At 44.9% G+C, this 17,769-nt stretch overlaps 1 protein-coding gene across 2 annotated transcripts in view; it reads right to left on the bottom strand.

Annotated features, from left to right (window-relative positions):
* Positions 1-13,068, bottom strand: part of klf7a (Kruppel like factor 7a) — a 40,026-nt gene extending 26,958 nt beyond the window's left edge. For both annotated transcript variants that reach the window (XM_069675523.1, XM_069675522.1), the window contains exon 1: positions 12,756-13,068. In XM_069675523.1, coding sequence (XP_069531624.1) covers positions 12,756-12,857 — 102 coding nt within the window. In that variant the 5' untranslated portion in view covers positions 12,858-13,068. The remainder of the gene's footprint in view (positions 1-12,755) is intronic.
* Between the last annotated feature and the right edge of the window lie 4,701 nt (positions 13,069-17,769).

Genomic DNA, 17,769 nt, shown 5'->3' on the forward strand with positions numbered 1-17,769 from the left:
AGAGGATGGGAGGGGGTATAATCCCGACGAGTGGAGCCGTGTTGCACTCGCCGGGGAGGGGAACTCTGTCTCTCTTTAACTGGATTTGGGTGAGCTGCTGTTTATCGGCGTATGAGTCGCCAAGCGCTCCCTCTCAGCTGTCAAAAGCATCCTAATCTAATCAAGAGACATTTCAGCCATTTGCTTTCAACACGGCGGAGTGCAGAGTGCATGTCGGACACATTTGTGTGTATATGTGTGTGCGAACGAGCGAGTATATGTGTGTGGGTGCTGTGTATAGAGGAGGTCGGCGACAACAGTGGTTTTACAGCGGGGTTAGCAGCTTGCGGCAGGATTTGGGGAGTCTGCGCTCCGGATGCGGGGACCCCATTGTGTGCGGCAGGCTGGCTAATCTTCATTACCGCACACAATGACGGGGCAAGAGAATGGGGCCTTGGCTGGAAAAAGGCACGGAGAAACAAAAGAGCGGCGAGCAGCGAAAGAGAAAGAGAGAGAGAAAGGGGAGGAGGGCCGAATATAACAGAGGGGGGTGAGATAAAGGGAACAGTGGAGCGGAAAAACTCTGCTTCCTCCTCATACAGTGCCAGTCAGAAAGGGTAGTCGGTACCCCAATCACGTCCACGAAGGCCTGAAGTGCGAGCGTGGTGCCCTGCTTGCACTGATAAGAGCCAAAATGGTTCGTTCTTACATGTTTTAGCCTCTGTTTTCACCATGCAGGTGTTGTGTACCCTCAGCTTCTCTGCTAAGGCCACAGTTTGAGGGTTTCTCACCCAACGCAACACCAAACATCAGGGTTAGATCTATGAAGCAAAAGGGGGGAGTGTGTGCAGGCAAGTGGCAAGAAAACAAGCACAAGCAGGGGAAGCAGGTCAGTGGCACAGACTCGCAAGGCCGAGGTGGATTAGCTCGGGGTTGTGCAGTGGCAGTTACGCAAGAGTGTGTAGGTTCTGCGACTTTATGCGCATCCGAGAGCGTGCAAACAGGAGGTGGGGCACTGTCGTTCCGTCTTTATTCCCACGGCGATGCTTTCAAAACAAACCTGAGCGACAAAGATTAGCCCAAGCCGCTTAAAATATTGAAAGACGTCTCCTCTCGCCGACGCTGCAGCTACGGGTTCTCCTCCAAGAGATAGCGCGGAGAAAGAGAAGGAGAGAGAGAGAGGAGTGTGTGTGAGTTTAGGTTGGAGGAGGAGGCGGTGGCGGCACGGCACGCTGAACCCGCTCACCCCTCTGTGCCGAGCGGCTGGGAGAGCATAAGCGGAGTGCGAGGACTTTTCACCCCAATTTCATCCTGACAATGTGCAACTGCTCGGCGGAGAGAGCGGTTAGATGCACTAAGGAAGGTGTTACGAACTCATTGACTTTTAGCTCCGTGTGTGTGTGTTTATGTGTGTGTGTACTTTTGTCTGCCGTGCCACAACGAGAGCATTCAGAAGCAGGTGATTGCAGGCCAAAGGGTAAAGCCTGGGATAAAAGGGATAAAAGCGTCGGGTTAAAGTTTAAAGGCTGGCAAATTAATGTGCTTTAATTTAATGGGAGTTTGTGACAGTTACAGTGAGCAGCAGAAGAACAAGCGCATGTTTTTAGTTTGCGCACCAGCTGCTGCGCTGAGTATTCCAGAGAAAACAGCCACTTTTCTTCCTGCACTCAGGTATAAACACACACACATAAACCCAATAAACTCTGTCTGTGAAGCTCTCTTTCTTCCTCACACACACACACACACACACACACACGTACACCAATGAAAATTATTGATGTGCTCTCTTATAAAACAGTGGCTGCTCCCTGAAGTATTCCTGGCAACATCACAGGCTGAAAATAGCTGCCGACCCAAATAACTTTCCCCGCCGGAACGACGGAGGAGCCAGACCACAGCCACCGGCGACTGGCTTTACTAATTGGCATCATTTTACAATGAAATAATATCTGGGGCAAATAGAGGGAATAACACATAGCTGTAAACTGGAGAGCGGGACGATGCGCCGTCTAGCCACACAAACGCTTGCAGCGGGGAGTGATTCGAGGAAGGGGCGGGCTTTCGTTCTTGTTAACACAAGTTATCAAATTCTCTTCCCCGATAATACACAAAGGGGAATTGAGGAGTGAAACATTAATGCGACACGATCAGTTTAGCTTAAAGAGGAGGAAAACATCTACAGCAGGGGTTCTTACATGTGTTTAAGTCCCAAATGCATCACATAAAATGGTTGTTTTTGTTGATTTAGCGTTAAATAATTGAAGATCTTGCACTTAATAATAGAAATAACCCGTGAATAAATGTAGATTCTCTCGCTGGGATACGTTAAAGAAGCTAAAATAAAGCAGAAATTGTTTTTAATGACTCCACTGTAAGTGGATAAAGCCACAATGACGCTTTTAAGTTAGCATGAACTCTTTTCAGGTATTTTAATTTCTACTGGAAACTTTTGGAAAATATTTTTACGGGCATTTTTTCAAGCACAGAAGATCATCTTGTCCCCTTTCCAGGAACAGAAAACAAACAACTTTTGCATTCACAGTCTTTTTGGAATTGCGCAACGTCTTTGCCCAAGGCTCTGCGCAAATGTCAGCCCACGAGATACCGCCAAAGCTCCTCGTTTCGCCCGAAAATACACCCTGTGAACCGCTCGCACACACTCGTATGCAAAACAGCGTCCATACAGGGAAGAAGAGAGGGAGCAAGGCATAAACACAGATGTCTTTTGGCAGCCCAAATCTTAATTAGCACCAGGAGATTCATCTAATCAAAGGGTTGCCAGCCCCATCATTAAGGCTAAAACACACACTGCTCTCCTCACATACCAGAACAGAACAATGGGAAACAGAGGTACGCTGTCACGCTGATGAATGGCTCTTCCCACAGGTCTCATTAAATCACAGAAGGGCACTTCCCAGGCCGTTGGAGGAGTTAAGCAGGGTGAAAAAATCTTCTCACCCCTTCTGCCTGTCTACTTTGACACTTACACCGCCTTTTTTTCCGAGGGCCGGGTGTCAAAATAATATTTCTCCAAGAGAAAAAAGTGCGCTTTCAGGCTTTGACATATAGGCTAATCCCAATTCAAGCTGAATCTGCCTGGTTTTGAGGATACAAGTCGTATCTTATTCAGACAACTCGGCCCTGCAGGGGCTTGGAATGACTGAAACTACATGACGTACCCAGTTGGCTGGAGATACCAGTGTCTTTAGGGGAATTTGGGACCCAGTTTAATCTTCCAGTGAATGTAGGATCGGCTTTCAACAATGAGGAACATCTTTTATCTCTTTCTGACCACCCATGTGAGTCGTCATCCCTGGTTTCGGGCTGCCAAAAACAGGTACAATGCACTGAGTAAGGGATTTAAAGAAGCTTTGAGAAACAGTACAGAAGAAAGAAGTAAGAGTTTGAAAGAGGATAATACGGGAAGTCCATTGGTGGATTTAAGCTTATACGTATGAGCCGTAGTTTATTTGAATTTCTTTCGCCATTTTTTGTGGTATTTTGTGGAACAAGTCCAAGTCCATCCATCCAATTTACTTGATCCAAGGCATTACCAAATGGACTAAGTGGACAACTGTCCAGAGGCCGCAAACCAAGACCCCCAAAAAAAGTAAAAGTAAAAGTAAGCTAAAAGTAGGGAAGAAGACAAATCAATGGAGGAGGGAAGATGCCAAAATATATAAATGAAAGAGTGATGGAAGAAAAAACCAGGATGAGGAATCTTAAGAGAAAAGAAACATGGATGGATGGAAGGGGGAAGGGTGATACAGATGGAGGTTGAAGGTCCTGACACTGGCCAATCAGGTGGACAGCTTCCAAGCAGCGAGCCATTGCAGGTGGAAGAACACCACTGGCTTTGCATGTTGGACAACCGCAGCTGAGCGTCGGGGCTGGCATGCAAAGCGCGCACGCACATGTGACTGCACACACTCTTGCCAAGACACACCGTCGCTTACATAACACGGCTGAATGTCAGGCGCAAACCCCCGTCTCAAACCGGATCGCTGGCGTTGCTACATCTTTACTGGACTCTGTGACACATGAGTGGGACCTCGAGTCAAGATAACATCCTTTTACAAGACTTTTACAAAAAGCACACACTCTTAAAAGTCAACAAGGCCTGCACTGGCGACTCAGTTGTGCTCTCCACCAGTGTCTCGCTTTATAAACTATTCAACCGGTTACAGAGCACACCGCGTCCTTGCGGCTGTCACCACCAAGAGCTTAGGGCCGTGATTGATGACTGGCTTCAGATGACAACAACAAGCAGCGGTGTTTACTCAGGGCAAATTGCCCTTGTCTCTCTCTCTCCCACCTTCCATCTCTTTCTCTCCTCCCTTTCTCATGCTCAATCTTTGGATGGTCCACATGGCCGGATCTCTGGTTTCTGGATGGCTATGAGTCCCTCGAGGTGGGATTAGCCTCCCAGACTGACAGCTAAACAAACAAATAGGCCAAGGCTGCTCTTCCTGCTTGCCAAGGCTGCCTAGCAACAGGTAGGCAGTAAAATGGGATGCAACGCTTGCTATGTCAAAGCCAACGATGGCTGTAAAATGCCTGGACATGGTGTAAATGTGTGGCAGGCTGGACGATCGTACGCACTGTGGTCCAAGTAAGGACGACGAGGCAAATGACTGGAAGCCTTTACATACTTTTGCATGAAGTGATTCACAGCAGTTTATTTTACATGTCACTAAAAGAAACAATGAGATTCATCTGAAACAACGAGCAATGTCAAACCTGCACGCAACAATGCTAAAAATCAGAGCAGACGTTCCCATTAAAAGATACTTCCACAAATGTATAAAGGTAGTGACGGCAATAAGTTTAGATACTGGTAGTTGCTTGAGTCTCCTGGTTGCCTTGAATGGCTTACATGGCAAATGAGTACCCAAGAAAAATGATGAGGCCTCTGGACAAAGCTAGGCTAGCTGTTTGCCCCTTCATCAGCCTGTGTGTTTTTTCTTAAGCAGTTCAAACAAACATCATTTCTTGTAATCGTAAGTAAGCTTTAGACGTCTTCATTTACCTTTTGGGAAAGCCAGGGTAGCTGAGTTCTCCTACTTCCTGTTTTGAAGCTAAGCTCAGCTAACTGTCGCCTGTAGCATTATGCTAAATGGACGGGTTTGAGAATGGTAAGGTTTAACGTGTTAATTAGCATGCTTTAGAAGTCCTTTAGGCCTCTTTGTCTAACTTTGGGCAGAGCCAGGATAGCTGTGTCATGAGTCATTCTAGTTTAGTTATGTTGTTGATTTTGTATTTTGATGTTTTGATTTTATTTCCTTCTTTCCTCGGTCACTTTGTCTCTTGTTGTCATGAGTTCTTATTGTTTAGTTTGTATATTGTGTTCCTGTCTTAGTTTAGTTGTGCATTTCATTTAGAGAATTTCCTGTTTTACTTTGTAGTCCTGTCAGTCCTGAGTTTGGTTTCTAGTGTTTCCTGTTTTATTTTGTAGTTCTTGCCCCTTGTAGGTCTTGTCTTGTTTTACTTCCTTCCTTTGTTCTGTTTCCCGCCTTTTAGATTGTGTGCCCTGCCCTCATTGTGTTCACCTGTGTTGATTAGTCTCACCTGTCCCTGATTACCAGTTCTTTGTCAGTGAAAACCCTAGGTATGTCTTCCTGTGTTTGCCTATGTATCATTTTGGATTTTGGATTACCCGGCTCCTTGTGTTTTCGCCTGTTTTTGTTGGATCTTCAGTTGGATTTTTGTTTCATGAAATCATTTAAGTCTGCATCTGGGTCCTCACCTTTTTGTGAGCAACAAACCGTGACAAGCTGTTTCCCACTGCATCCAGTCTTTTGGATTAGCTAGGCTAACTCTCACCTGGTTTTATCATAAAAGACAGATGATAGAGGTATGACTTGTCTCATCTACATATCAACACGGACAATAATTTGTCCCAAAAGACCAAGAGGTGTTCATTGGCAACCTCTCTCTGGTCTCTTTTCTGTCCATTGAGATGCAATAAGATACTGCATTGTCAGATGTTGGGCTTCCATCTTGCAGACAAACTATGTCGTTTTGTTGTTAAAAGTTTTATTGCACCAACTGGGGTCTGAAAATTGCTTTCTGATTGATTGAAATACTTTCCCTCGAACTTTCGTGCCACGTATTTGCGAAACTCTCTGTTTGAAAGAGCTTTTATTCAGCATTGTGCCACATTTCGATTGCATAACTCTCCTGAGTTCAAGTTTTTGCACAGAGACAGACTTTAAATAGGGGTTAGAGCAGGCCAAATCAAACAAGGCAGCTGTGACTTCTTCTCAGAATTCGAGAAAGAGAAACAGAGCAAGAGAGAGTCATGAGATAAAGAGAGAGAGCGAGTTGGTGGTGATTCCAGAGCATAAAACGAGTGCCTGAGACTTCTCTTCCTTTCTCTTTTCTCCCTGCGGTTTGCCAAGCCGGATGGCAGCAGCGAAGCATGTCGGATCACTGTAAGGTGCTGTAACGGCTTCCCGATTTCGCCTCAAATGATGTGAAAGTCATTGCCAAGCCATGTGTGCTGGTGTGAGGCGAAAAAAAATGACTGGCTCCTCTTCTCACTGTTAATCAAACCTGGGGTGGCAGAGCGTTTTGCAGACGGAAGCCATACATAAAGATGTGCTTGTTCACCACGCTCCCTCTCACTTCCCCCTTTCCCTTTGCCTCCCCCTTCCTTGCCTTTTTTCTTCTATACCACCTACTCCGCCGCTCTCCCTCTATCTCTGACGGGCCAGTCACCAGAGCGTCAGACAAATGAATGCTTCCTCCGCGTCCTCTCTTTCATCAGCGCTTCCAACCTTTTCATCAACGCCCATAAAGCGCTTGCAGGCACCTATCACTGGCAATCGCCTCTCAGCTGTCTGAGTGATGAGACAGAGGTGGCAGAGTTCACTAAGCGCTCTTATGGCGGAATGGATGTTACTGGGTCAGGGGGTCGCTCGCACATCTCATTACACAAGGTACACAAACCCGCGCACCTGCATTGGAGGGCGTGTGCACAGAAAACCAACCGGATCTCAAGAGAATTCCTTAAGGTAAAATGACAAACAGCACCTGTATCCCCTCCCTTCCCCCGCCGTAAACAGTCGTGCATCTTTTCCAAATAACAACCTTGTGCCTGAAAAACACTTAGAAGCGTCCACCAGAGATGCAGCATTGTGCACCGGCGCACAAAGGCTTCCTTTCATGCCTCGCTGCGCCACAGGCCAGGCCATGTCAAATAGATTCCACTTGGCATCCATCTTCAAGATCTTCTGACTGCTATCGGGGGTTAGAGGCGAGCAAAACAACGCTGCGAGAAATCAATTTCATATTCGACATCTGAGCATCATGAGGTAGCACGGGCCCGTCGGAGCACTCCGAGGATGTCTGGAAATTAACTGCAGCCATAAAACACTGCTGGTTTATTGTATGAATAAAACAAACTATTAGGAACGACTCCGCTGTGTCGTCTGGGGCGATACTGCAGCGCTACTTTTACTACCGTCCATCATATTTTGAGAGGCTTTGTGCAAACTGGTACACACGTCAGTTAAACTAAAAGGGAATTAACTGAATTTTCCTTTGGAGAGCGTCCAAACTTGATTTCCCCGAAATTCAGCGCCTCATACTTGCAGTTGATGTGACATTTTAATAAAGGCGCAGGCGTGGAACGAAGACGCCACCAGGAGCTCTTTGGAGACAAATAAGATTAAGTCCCAGTTTGTCCTTCCTCCTCCTGCTCGCAGAATACTGAACTGTGCCCGTTACAGGATTGATTTAATTTTAATTTGCATAAAATTACATCAAATCGCAGCAAGTAAAAGGTCACAGAGAGCTGGTTGGTTTATTTTAGCTTCTTATTTTAGGAGATACTTCTAAAGTCGTCCTTTCTTGTGCTCTGAAAAGCAAAGAAAAGTGAATTGGGGAACGCAGTTACCTGGCAGCCACAACCGAACGGAGCAGTGTGGGGAGAACGCACAAGTCCTGAGCTTACACAACAGCCCTGCAGAGATCAAAAATCCATACTGTGCTAATTCTATAAGAGGAAAAAAAAGAGAAAGGGAGAGAGTGGAGGAACAAGGGATGGAGGAAGACGGAGACAGGAAGGAGGGGGCCGGTTGGCTGCGATCCCCGGCTTGCTTGCTGTGTGTGAGAAAGCAGCTGTGGCCTACTGAGGATTACATAACAATCGGAGACACATTGCGCCGGCGTGCACGAATGCAGACGTATGGATGCATATAGATATTCAGTTTCACAACACATTCCTCCATCCCTTGCTTTATCTTTTGTCGCTTCCTCTTACTCTTCTGTTCTTTACCTTTATCACACTCTCTCAAAGAAAGGTCACAGTGCCGATGTATCTCTTCATCCCTTGTCGAAGTTCTTAAAGCCGAAGACGGAGCAACCTTTGGAGGCCTCAGAAAAAGTACTAAATCAACCCTACTTCTTCAGGACATCATGCCTCTTCGTCTCTGACTGTCTATCTGCGTGTGGACGTCGCTCCTGGGGGGGTTCAAGCCCACCGGACTGTGAAATGCGAAACCCTGCAGTGAGGAGAATGTGCGTGCTCTGCAACTTCCTCCACCTCTACGCTCGTCAGCCGCCCACCACCCCCCTGTCCCTCAGACGGAGTTGCTGCTGCTGCTGCTGCTGCTGCCTGGGAAATGTGCGTGTTATCGAGTGGCGAGCAAGAAGTGGATGTAAGTGGATGCATCTGAGCACGCCGGCTTGCATATGGAGGTCGCGCCGAAGCGCCCTGCTGCTCCTTCCACATTTAGAAACACCGAAGCCATGTGCAATACGTCCACAGCCACATATAGAAGCCCCTAATGCACCGTGCAGCAACATACAGACATCATGCTTGGACAGGCATCAGGCACTCAGTCTACATGTGTGTGCCTGCGTGTGTGTGGAACCTCTAAGGGATAATATATGTGTTGGAGGGTATGGTGTGTGTCCTGGGGTCAATGACAGACAGCAATTTGTGGTGTCCGGTTACGTCCTACCCATCAGGGTCAAGTGCTGTGGATAAGGGCACGTCATCAGCGTAGCCTGAGGCCATGTCTGCACGTACACGCTCTGTCTTTGGGCCTTTTGTCCACACATACACCGTTTTAGGTCTGTGAAAACGGATCTTTTGTAAAACTCCGGCCAGGGTGTAGACTTTTAGAAACTCTGTTTCCGCGGAGACGTGTAGACGTGGCGTTTTTGGCTCATGACGTCAGGCTGTGCGCCGTTATCTCCTTCGTGAGGCGTCACAAATGAGGCGACATTCCTCGCAAAATGACGGACGCGACAAAAACAGTGATGCTTAACAGGACTTTTTACATGTGTACACATATTTGTACACTTACTCGTCCACTATATTGAGGAACAAAGGCGTCAGGCCATTGCAGCCCGCCAGGTAGTCTTCCAGCAATAGATTTCTTCTTCTTCTTTGCATGACTGGGTTATATCGCCGCCTGTTGGTGTGGCATTCTCATGACAACATTTCTGTTTGTTTTTGCGTTTTCGTTTGGACAGGGACTTTTTATAAGGGGTTCTTTTAAGAAATGAAGGAGGCAGAACTTTCAATATTACCCGTGTACATGTAGACATGGCCCAAACACGGCACATCACATCAGGCTGAAATCCAATCCAGATGTTTTGTCTTTTTTATTGTCGCTCCAGAGACGCTGATAAATATTTGGCAGGGACGCCAAACGAGGCTTTATCCAAGAGAATATCGGTTAACAAAAGAGCCGAACAAGCAGCCAAGAAAACAGACAATTTCTGTTGGTGTTAAGATGCAAAACAACACGTGTCGACTGCGCTTTGAAGGGGAGTGGGTCCTACATATAACGATCGAGTTGTGACCAGCTCTGCTTGTTCCAAATCCAGCTCAGCCCTGCTGTTTGTTCCAACTCTGAACCAACTGTACTGGGATTTGGAAGCTTTACAGCCCAGTTCAGTTTGGCACTATTTAGCTCAATAATGGAACAAATAGCAGCCTCAAATGTCGACACTTTCCCCCTTTTTTGCTCCCCATCCCCCTATAAGCGCCTGAATCATGCCTCACAGACACCAACAGGGGACACAGTCATCATTCTTGCCATCGCATCTCAGGGAGCCATTTAGGGGCCGACTACAACGGCCTCCTATCTCGCCATCAGACCACCATAAAAGCATCAGATTCTAAATTGTGCCCGGAATACAGACGGGGGGGGATAGCGGCTCTCGGGCCGGAGGCAGAGCTTTTAAGGAGAGCCACAACTCATAATTCATGTATTCAGGAGGGCTCGGTGGCATCTTCATGTCGCTACAATGAACACGAGGATCGCTTTGCCAAGAACATCTCTGCCGGGCTGCGTTCGGGGAGGAGAGGAGGGGGGTATTTCAGAGTGTGGGGCAAGTTATAATCCGGAGACAATGCAATCTTCTTACTCCAAATACGGGTTGTTTTCTAATAAGACTTGTTTGATGTTTACTCGGTGATTTGTAGTGGGACACAAGGCTCCAAGAGCTTTGAAGGAAAGTGTTCAAACTCTCTCTGTATTTTGAAGCCACATGATAGTAAAAGAGAAATATCTTCATGCTATCAAAGATTAGAAAAGTAGAAAAAGTGGCTTAAGGGTAGAAAAATTGCATCAGGTTACATCTTGGTGGCGTCGATCTTTAGATGCTATCAGGAGAGAAACCTGTGACATTTCTGAAAAGTCGATGAGTTCATCCCACGCTAAAGCCGAGTTCAATATTTATCTGTGAAAAGGCATTTTCTCCTTCAAAATAAAAGAGCGATACACACTGTTTGGCTGCTAATAGAAGGCTGAGAGAATTAAGAGGCTGTGAAACTTCATGTTTAATTTTCTTTCGTTCAAAATGGACGTTGTTTTTGGCAGACAGACAGTCCAAAAAAAAAAAACCCTGACATTTCCAGCCTCCACACACACAGATAAGAGCTTTCCCAGCTTTCTCCCTGCACATGCAGCAGCTCCTCTCTCTCTCTTCCATTTGCATTAGGTATTGATTTTGATATGCAGGCTGTGGGTGAGAACCGGGGAGAGACGAGCGCTGCATATGGTGCACGTAGGCCCGTGCAATTTAAAAAATCCACTGACAGCGAAGGCAGGGAGGGAGTTGGGAGACTTGTTATGAAAAGATGCGTCGGTGGCTAACAGTAGGATGCCAATTAGGCTGCTTGGCCACAACGAATGGATCCGCGGTCACGCACCGGTTTCTCTCTCTCTCCTCTCCCCCTTGTCACTCCCCCCTTTCCTCCCTCCCTTCTTCTCCTCTCTCTTGTACGCATGGAGGAGAAGTGGGGGGGGTAAAAGCTGGAGCTCCTATTGCATGAACAATACCGGCATCATATTTCCATGCAATGATTTTTTTCTTTCTTGCCCGGTCAGTCAAGTGCAGCATGGAAAGCATCATCACCAGCAGAAGCAGGGATGAAGGTGGGCCCCTAATTTCCCCTACAAAATAAAAGCCTTTTTATTAAGAGATGCGGCTTATTTGCTTAAAAGGTGCAACTAAATTCAGTTTTTAGAGGAAATATTGAAAGATTTGGCTGAGAAAAGTGCAAACTTTAAGCGTTTTACATTCGGAAATCTACCTAAAAATCTAAAAGCAACATCTTTAACAGCCCAAACACAAAAAAGGTTTAATTTAACACTTTCTACTCTTCAATTTTTTCCTAAGAGGTGGGCTGCATGGCCGCTAGTAAGGCTTTATATGAGGAATGAAGGGCTGTTATGTAAAAGATGGCGTCTACACGCAAGAAAAGTGCAACTTAAATCTGGATTCTGGAGGAAACATTCGAGGAAGAGACTCGAATCTTGACAAAATGCAGGTTTTAAGAAATATCACACCCGTAAAAGACGACATGAATCAGCATCGTGACACACAAACACACACACAGGTGTAATAAGATGCTTTCCAGGATGCGACTGTTCGCTGATATGAAACAGAAGTGTGAGAGGAATGCAAAGAGCATGACTGGGATATGAAAAATACAGTCAAATATTGTGCATTAAAAGTGAAAGGAAATACTGCAGGAATCATTTGAATATTATACCGAGAAATACTCTAAAAACAGCATCCCTACGTGTATCAGCAACATTTTATGCTGATATCAAAAGTGTGAAATAGTGTGTGAGGAATATAAGAGCAGTAATGGCCGTGTAAAGTGCCGGTGCGCCCCCCCCACACACACGCATCTATCACCATGTGGCCGCGTGGATCCCCGCGCTCCTCTCTCCATATTCATCCGCTGAACTTGGATGCAGGAAGTGTGTGAGGAGGAGGAGGAGGGGGGGGGGGGGGGGGGGGGGGGGGGGGGGGGGGGTGAAATATGTAAAAGCGAATATGCAGATGACATTTCCTGCACTGCCTTTGCACATTTTTCACCATTTAAAGCTGGTACAAAGCCAGACATGTTAGGGGATCTATTATGAATAAGAGAGGGGACTTTTCTATGCAGAGGGGGGGCTCACAACTCTGTAATCTGAGGGATGCAGATGCATTATTCACGACCTATTCAGTCCCTATTATAGGATTCGAGTCTTCATCTCCCCAAATCGCATTTGACAGCTTTATTACGCTCCCGCGTGCGTTCACATCTTTGCCATCTCCGTCAATCTGGAAATTGTCAGATATACGAGCGATAGGAAGCATTTCATCTTCTAATTTCCCCCTGAACTACACACATCCCACGCGCTTCGTGGGGCGAAAAAAAAAAAAAAAAAGTTGACGCCTGCGTCTCCATCTCGAGCGCGTGAATTCATCAGCGTGCGGACTGCGTGCACCGGCTACAATTGGAAGTTGACACGTACCTGCTGCCAGTTTTCCTCCAGCGAAGGCATGGCGGAGAAGTAGCCGGTGTCGTGCACGAGCTGAAGTTCCTGAAAGATACTGTGGTTCGCCAAGACATCCATGCTGACGCTCGGTGCTGGGAAAACAAGAACGATCCACACACAAGGAAAAAATGCCTCCTTTCTTGGCTGTGTCAGACCTCTACATCCACTTCTTTCATATTAGTCCGTAAGAGGCAGTCAAATGTGAAAAGCAGCGGCTGAAAATGTGGCGTTTAAGGTCCCTGTACCTGCGCGCATCATCGGGCTCGGTGCGTAAAAGAGACTGGAGGTGATGGAGGCTCCATGCGTATCCGTGTTGCCAAACTAGACACTGATAGGGAGCCAAAGGAGGGGAGGGGCTTGGTAAACGAGGGGGCGTCGTTTTGTTTGTCAATCAACTCCCCAGTTTGTCCATTTAAGGCGAATGGGCGGCTGAGGGGTTACTTGAGAGGCGCTGGAGCATATAGAGGCGGGGTTAAACAGATTTAGCGCACATTACTGGCTCCGGTGCGACGTCACTCATGCCAAATATGGGCTCGATAGGTGAGCTATTTATGGATGGGTATATTAGATTTGGAAGAAGGTCTAAAAGGCTAGTCTGAGAGGAGAAGCCGTGGTGTAAACATCATGTGCTCACAAACAGGAGCTGGAAACAGTATTAATAGGCTTCCATGTTGTTCCACGCTGTAAATATTTAATTATAATGCTATACAGGATGAGGCATTGGTAGATAGCGGACATATATCCCTGTGCAGGGACTCAGTATGCTTTTATAATGAGTTTATAGCACATGTATCATACTTAATGGTGTTTTAATCTCCTGTAATATCAGCATTATGCTGTTGTAGTGCTCCTATGGTGACTGTAATATAAAACATTGTGTTTGTCTACTGCATAATAAAGATGTAGCGTGTTTATTATGTGTGTTTGCCATACCAGCACAGATTTTTAAAAAGGGAACAAGAAGCTTTTATTGTAGACCGACATTGATAAAAATCTGCACCTCTTAATGCGCTGTAAGTAAAGAGAGGTCGAAAAGTGCAATGATTTATTTAATACTAGTGTTTAATATGATATAAAACAGACTTTCTTAAGTGTTGAGGTTAAAAGTTATGTAAAATTTTCACCTCAAAAAGGCAAAAAGGTGCATATTTTAGTGACCCGCATTGATGAAAGTCTGCCTCTGCACCTCTTAATGCGCTGTGTGGAAAAAGAGGCGGAAAAAGTGCAACAATTTAGTGTGTTTATTATGTTTTTTTTTGTGTTTTTTTTTAAACTGGCATTTTCATTCAGGCTCCCTTAAGAGCTGTTCATTGAAGTTTAAAGTTGTACAAAATTTTCATCTTAAAGCAGCAACAAGATGCTTGTTTTAGTGACCAACATCTTTGAACGTCAGCCTCTGCACCTCTTTATGCACCTTAAGTAAAGAGAGGTGGAAAAGTGCAACGATTTAGTATGTTTATTATATTTTTTTATTAAATACAGTGCTTAATATGATATGAAACAGACTCTCTTAATAGTAATATAACATTGTCACCTTAAAAAGGCAACAAGATGCTTGTTTTATTGACCCACATTGATGAAAGTCAGCCTCTGCACCGCTTAATGCGCCGTACGTAAAAAGAGGTGAAAAAGTGCACTTGTTTATGTTTATTTTAATGTCATAGTAGCGCAGATTTCTTTAAGAGGTGTTCCTTTGGGTAAAAAGTTATCGAAAAATGTTCATCCTTAAGAGGCAACAAGAAGCTTTTATTGGAGAAACTGCACCTCTTAATGCGCCGTACGTAAAGAGAGGTGAAAAAGTGCACTGGTTAAGTGTATGTTTATTTTAATGTCGTACTAGCGCAGATTACTTTAAGAGGTGTTCCTTTGGGTAAAAAGTTATAGAAAAATGTTCATCCTTAAGAGGCAACAAGAAGCTTTTATTGGAGAAGCACAGATAAAAATCTGCATCTGCACCTCTTAATGCGCCGTACGTAAAGAGAGGTGCACTAATTTAGCGTGTTTATTTTGTATATTTTAAGAATATACTAGCACTTTTATTCAGACTTCCTTAAGAGTTGTGCATTGAGGCGAGTATAACATTTTCATCTTAAAGGGGCAACAAGGTAGTTATTTTAGTGACCCGCATTGATGAAAATCAGCTGCTGCACCGCTTTATGCGCTGTACGTAAAGAGGTGAAAAAAGTGCACCAATTTAATATGTTGATTATAGATATTTAAATACCTTACTAGCACTATAGAACAGACTTTCTTGCGAGTTGTTTTGGGTGAAAAGTTTTCATCCTAAAAAGGCAAAAGGTGCATATTTTAGTGACCAACATCGATCAAAATCAGCCTCCGCACCGCTTTATCGCTCTCGGCAAAAAGAATTCAGACTTCCGTCGGAATTCATTGAGATTTAGAGTTATATAAAGTTTATCTTAAAGAGGCAACAAGGTGCTTATTTTAGTGACCCACGTTGATAAGAATCAGCCTCTGCACTCCTTTATGCGCTGTAAGTAAAAAGAAGTGCAAAAAATCGCACCGCGTGTGTGGGCAATGATAAATAAGTAGCCAAATCTTCCTCGATACATCTTGTTTGCTGGTGTGAGTAATGCCGTTTGCTCGCCTGCCCCTGTGTAAGCCATCGAAATTGTACACTTCCACACAGGCTCAATAGTATTCTCTCTCTCCGTCTCCTCCACACACACACACACACAGTGTTGTAGAGGTCTGTAATCTCATTACACTGCTAGAGGGGAAAGGCTGGCCGAGGGCCCCGGCTCCGCGATTTACACATGGCATTTTGGGAGGGAGAGTTCGGCTCAGGAGGACGATGAAGCTCCCGCTGACATTTATCCATTTGACACAACTCACTCTGTCTCGTTTTCCTTCCTCTTTCTACTCTCGTTTTCTCTCCCCCCCCCTCCCTGCCCTATGCTCTTTAAATCTTACCTCCATTTCTGTCTCTCCATTTCTATCCCATAATCCTGAACCACACGCTTGTTTTGAGCGGGAATGCATGGCTCATTTAAAGACATGACGGAAGGAAAACACATGAGACATAAATAAAAAGGCAAGTAAACGGGAAGAAAACGACAATGTAGCACGCCTGTGTTCTGTTTATCCGATTCACACATGGCTGACTGAAGTGTAAAATATTCATCAGATAAATCCTGTTATTTTTATGCGTCCTTCGTGGCACTTTGGACGAGTTTAAGAGTAGGAAAAGGTTTACACTCTCCGCTAAATAACGCAATTCCACTTCCAATTCCATGTGACAAAGTCAATTTTATGGTCTCATGTGTAGCATATTACCATTACAAGAACATACCAGGAATTAAAACACTGATGTCAAAGTTCATAAAGAGACGCAAAATGACCTAACCCTGCAGTGGTCGCTGTGCCCTGATGGGGAGTCTGTTAATTTAGGTAATTGTAATTGTTATAGGTAATTGTTGTGTGAAGAACCAAGATTCAATGTTAAGCTGGCTGCCACGATGTTGATTTATTCATGCAATGTACGGAACCAAGGTCACGTACGTAACTTATGTACGTTACTTACGACTTTATTCGTCTAACGGTTGGGGCACCCACGTACGCTCCTTCACCGACCTGCTGTGAACCACCATCTTCTTGGGGTGCATGACCAAGCCCATTGGCTAATAAGTGGATTGCTTCCAGGAGTGGGAGGTAACGTGGAGGGTGAGACTAAAAGGTAATTTGGGGCGGATCGCCACAGTAACTTACGTACGTAACGTACGTATACGTAACTGAAGTTATGCAAGACAACCAGGAGACTGAGCGTTAGGTTTCTAATATGCTTATTAAATCCCAAATTGTAATCTTTTCTTAAACATTCCCTAGTATTCTTTTGCCTTAAAGTGGTAATCTCGTAGATATCAGTTTGATGAGCCAATCTCATCTGATTTTTTTATTAATTGCGGGAGACAGTGTCGCATGTGTGACGTCCACGGTCGGCTCCGGTTGTAACTCTTGATTTTCCTGGCTGACGGTCGCTTTCCTTTTTAGAATGTTTGCCTTCATCTGAGCGTCGAGTTAGTTTCTTTTTCTTTGGATTTTCACTTATTGTTGAAGTTGTATCTGTAGTCATCCATCTTTTCTTTGTTTGTTCAGCCATAGTAGATTACTGTTTACTCGCAACACTTGCAGAGAGCGGAAAAGCAGCCGCTTAGCTCCGCCTACCCTCTCTGGCAGACCAACCACTGCTGGCTGATGGAAAACGCGTCACTAACTGGGCGCCGCTTGTGAGTCCCAAGTTAAACCATATGTTCCATATGTTTGTCCCTGGTACTCTCCACTCTTGGGGGTCATCGTCAATCGCCCTATTCTGTCACCAAGGTACAAGGTCGTGACGTTACTTAAGTGACAGTGAGCTGACAACGCCTAGACATGCATTGCCATTGTCAGCTGGACATGAGCGACCTGACAAGTTTTATAATTTGTCAACAGAGTATGACATATGCATCTACATAATTTATTTGTGCTTCGTAACAGTAAATTTAATTTTTCTCCTTTTATCTTTAAGATGAATTATTTTAAGTTCTGGAGTCTGAAAATTTGCACATTTTCCTTCATTTAAATCTGTATTTTCTGCTTCATGAATTCTGACGGTAATATATGTTTGTGGTAGGGTAAAAATGTCACGGAAATACTATAAATCATACGTCATCTAATGGAAAAAGTATTGCACTAGAGATAAAATATCGACCGTAAAGTATACCTATAAACGTTAAATATTATTAAGGTCACTGTGGACTTTATTCCTCAGTTTATTAGACTTTATATGTTCATATGTGGCAATGTTATGGGTTCTTTTTTATTTAATCTTCTGTTATATTTGATCAGCATGTCTTAAAGATGGCACGTGATTCATCAACTACCTGAAACTGCCCGCAAAAAGTCGCCAAAATTGTTCGTTTTCCGGCGTTCGACCAGCTTCCATCACCAGAAATTAGCAAAACTGAAAGAATCGTCTAAGTGCTCGTTT

Source organism: Semicossyphus pulcher, unplaced genomic scaffold, assembly GCF_022749685.1.
Source record: "Semicossyphus pulcher isolate SPU_LCO1_2020_fin unplaced genomic scaffold, fSemPul1.0.p SCAF_24, whole genome shotgun sequence".
NCBI classification, from domain to species: domain Eukaryota; kingdom Metazoa; phylum Chordata; class Actinopteri; order Labriformes; family Labridae; genus Semicossyphus; species Semicossyphus pulcher.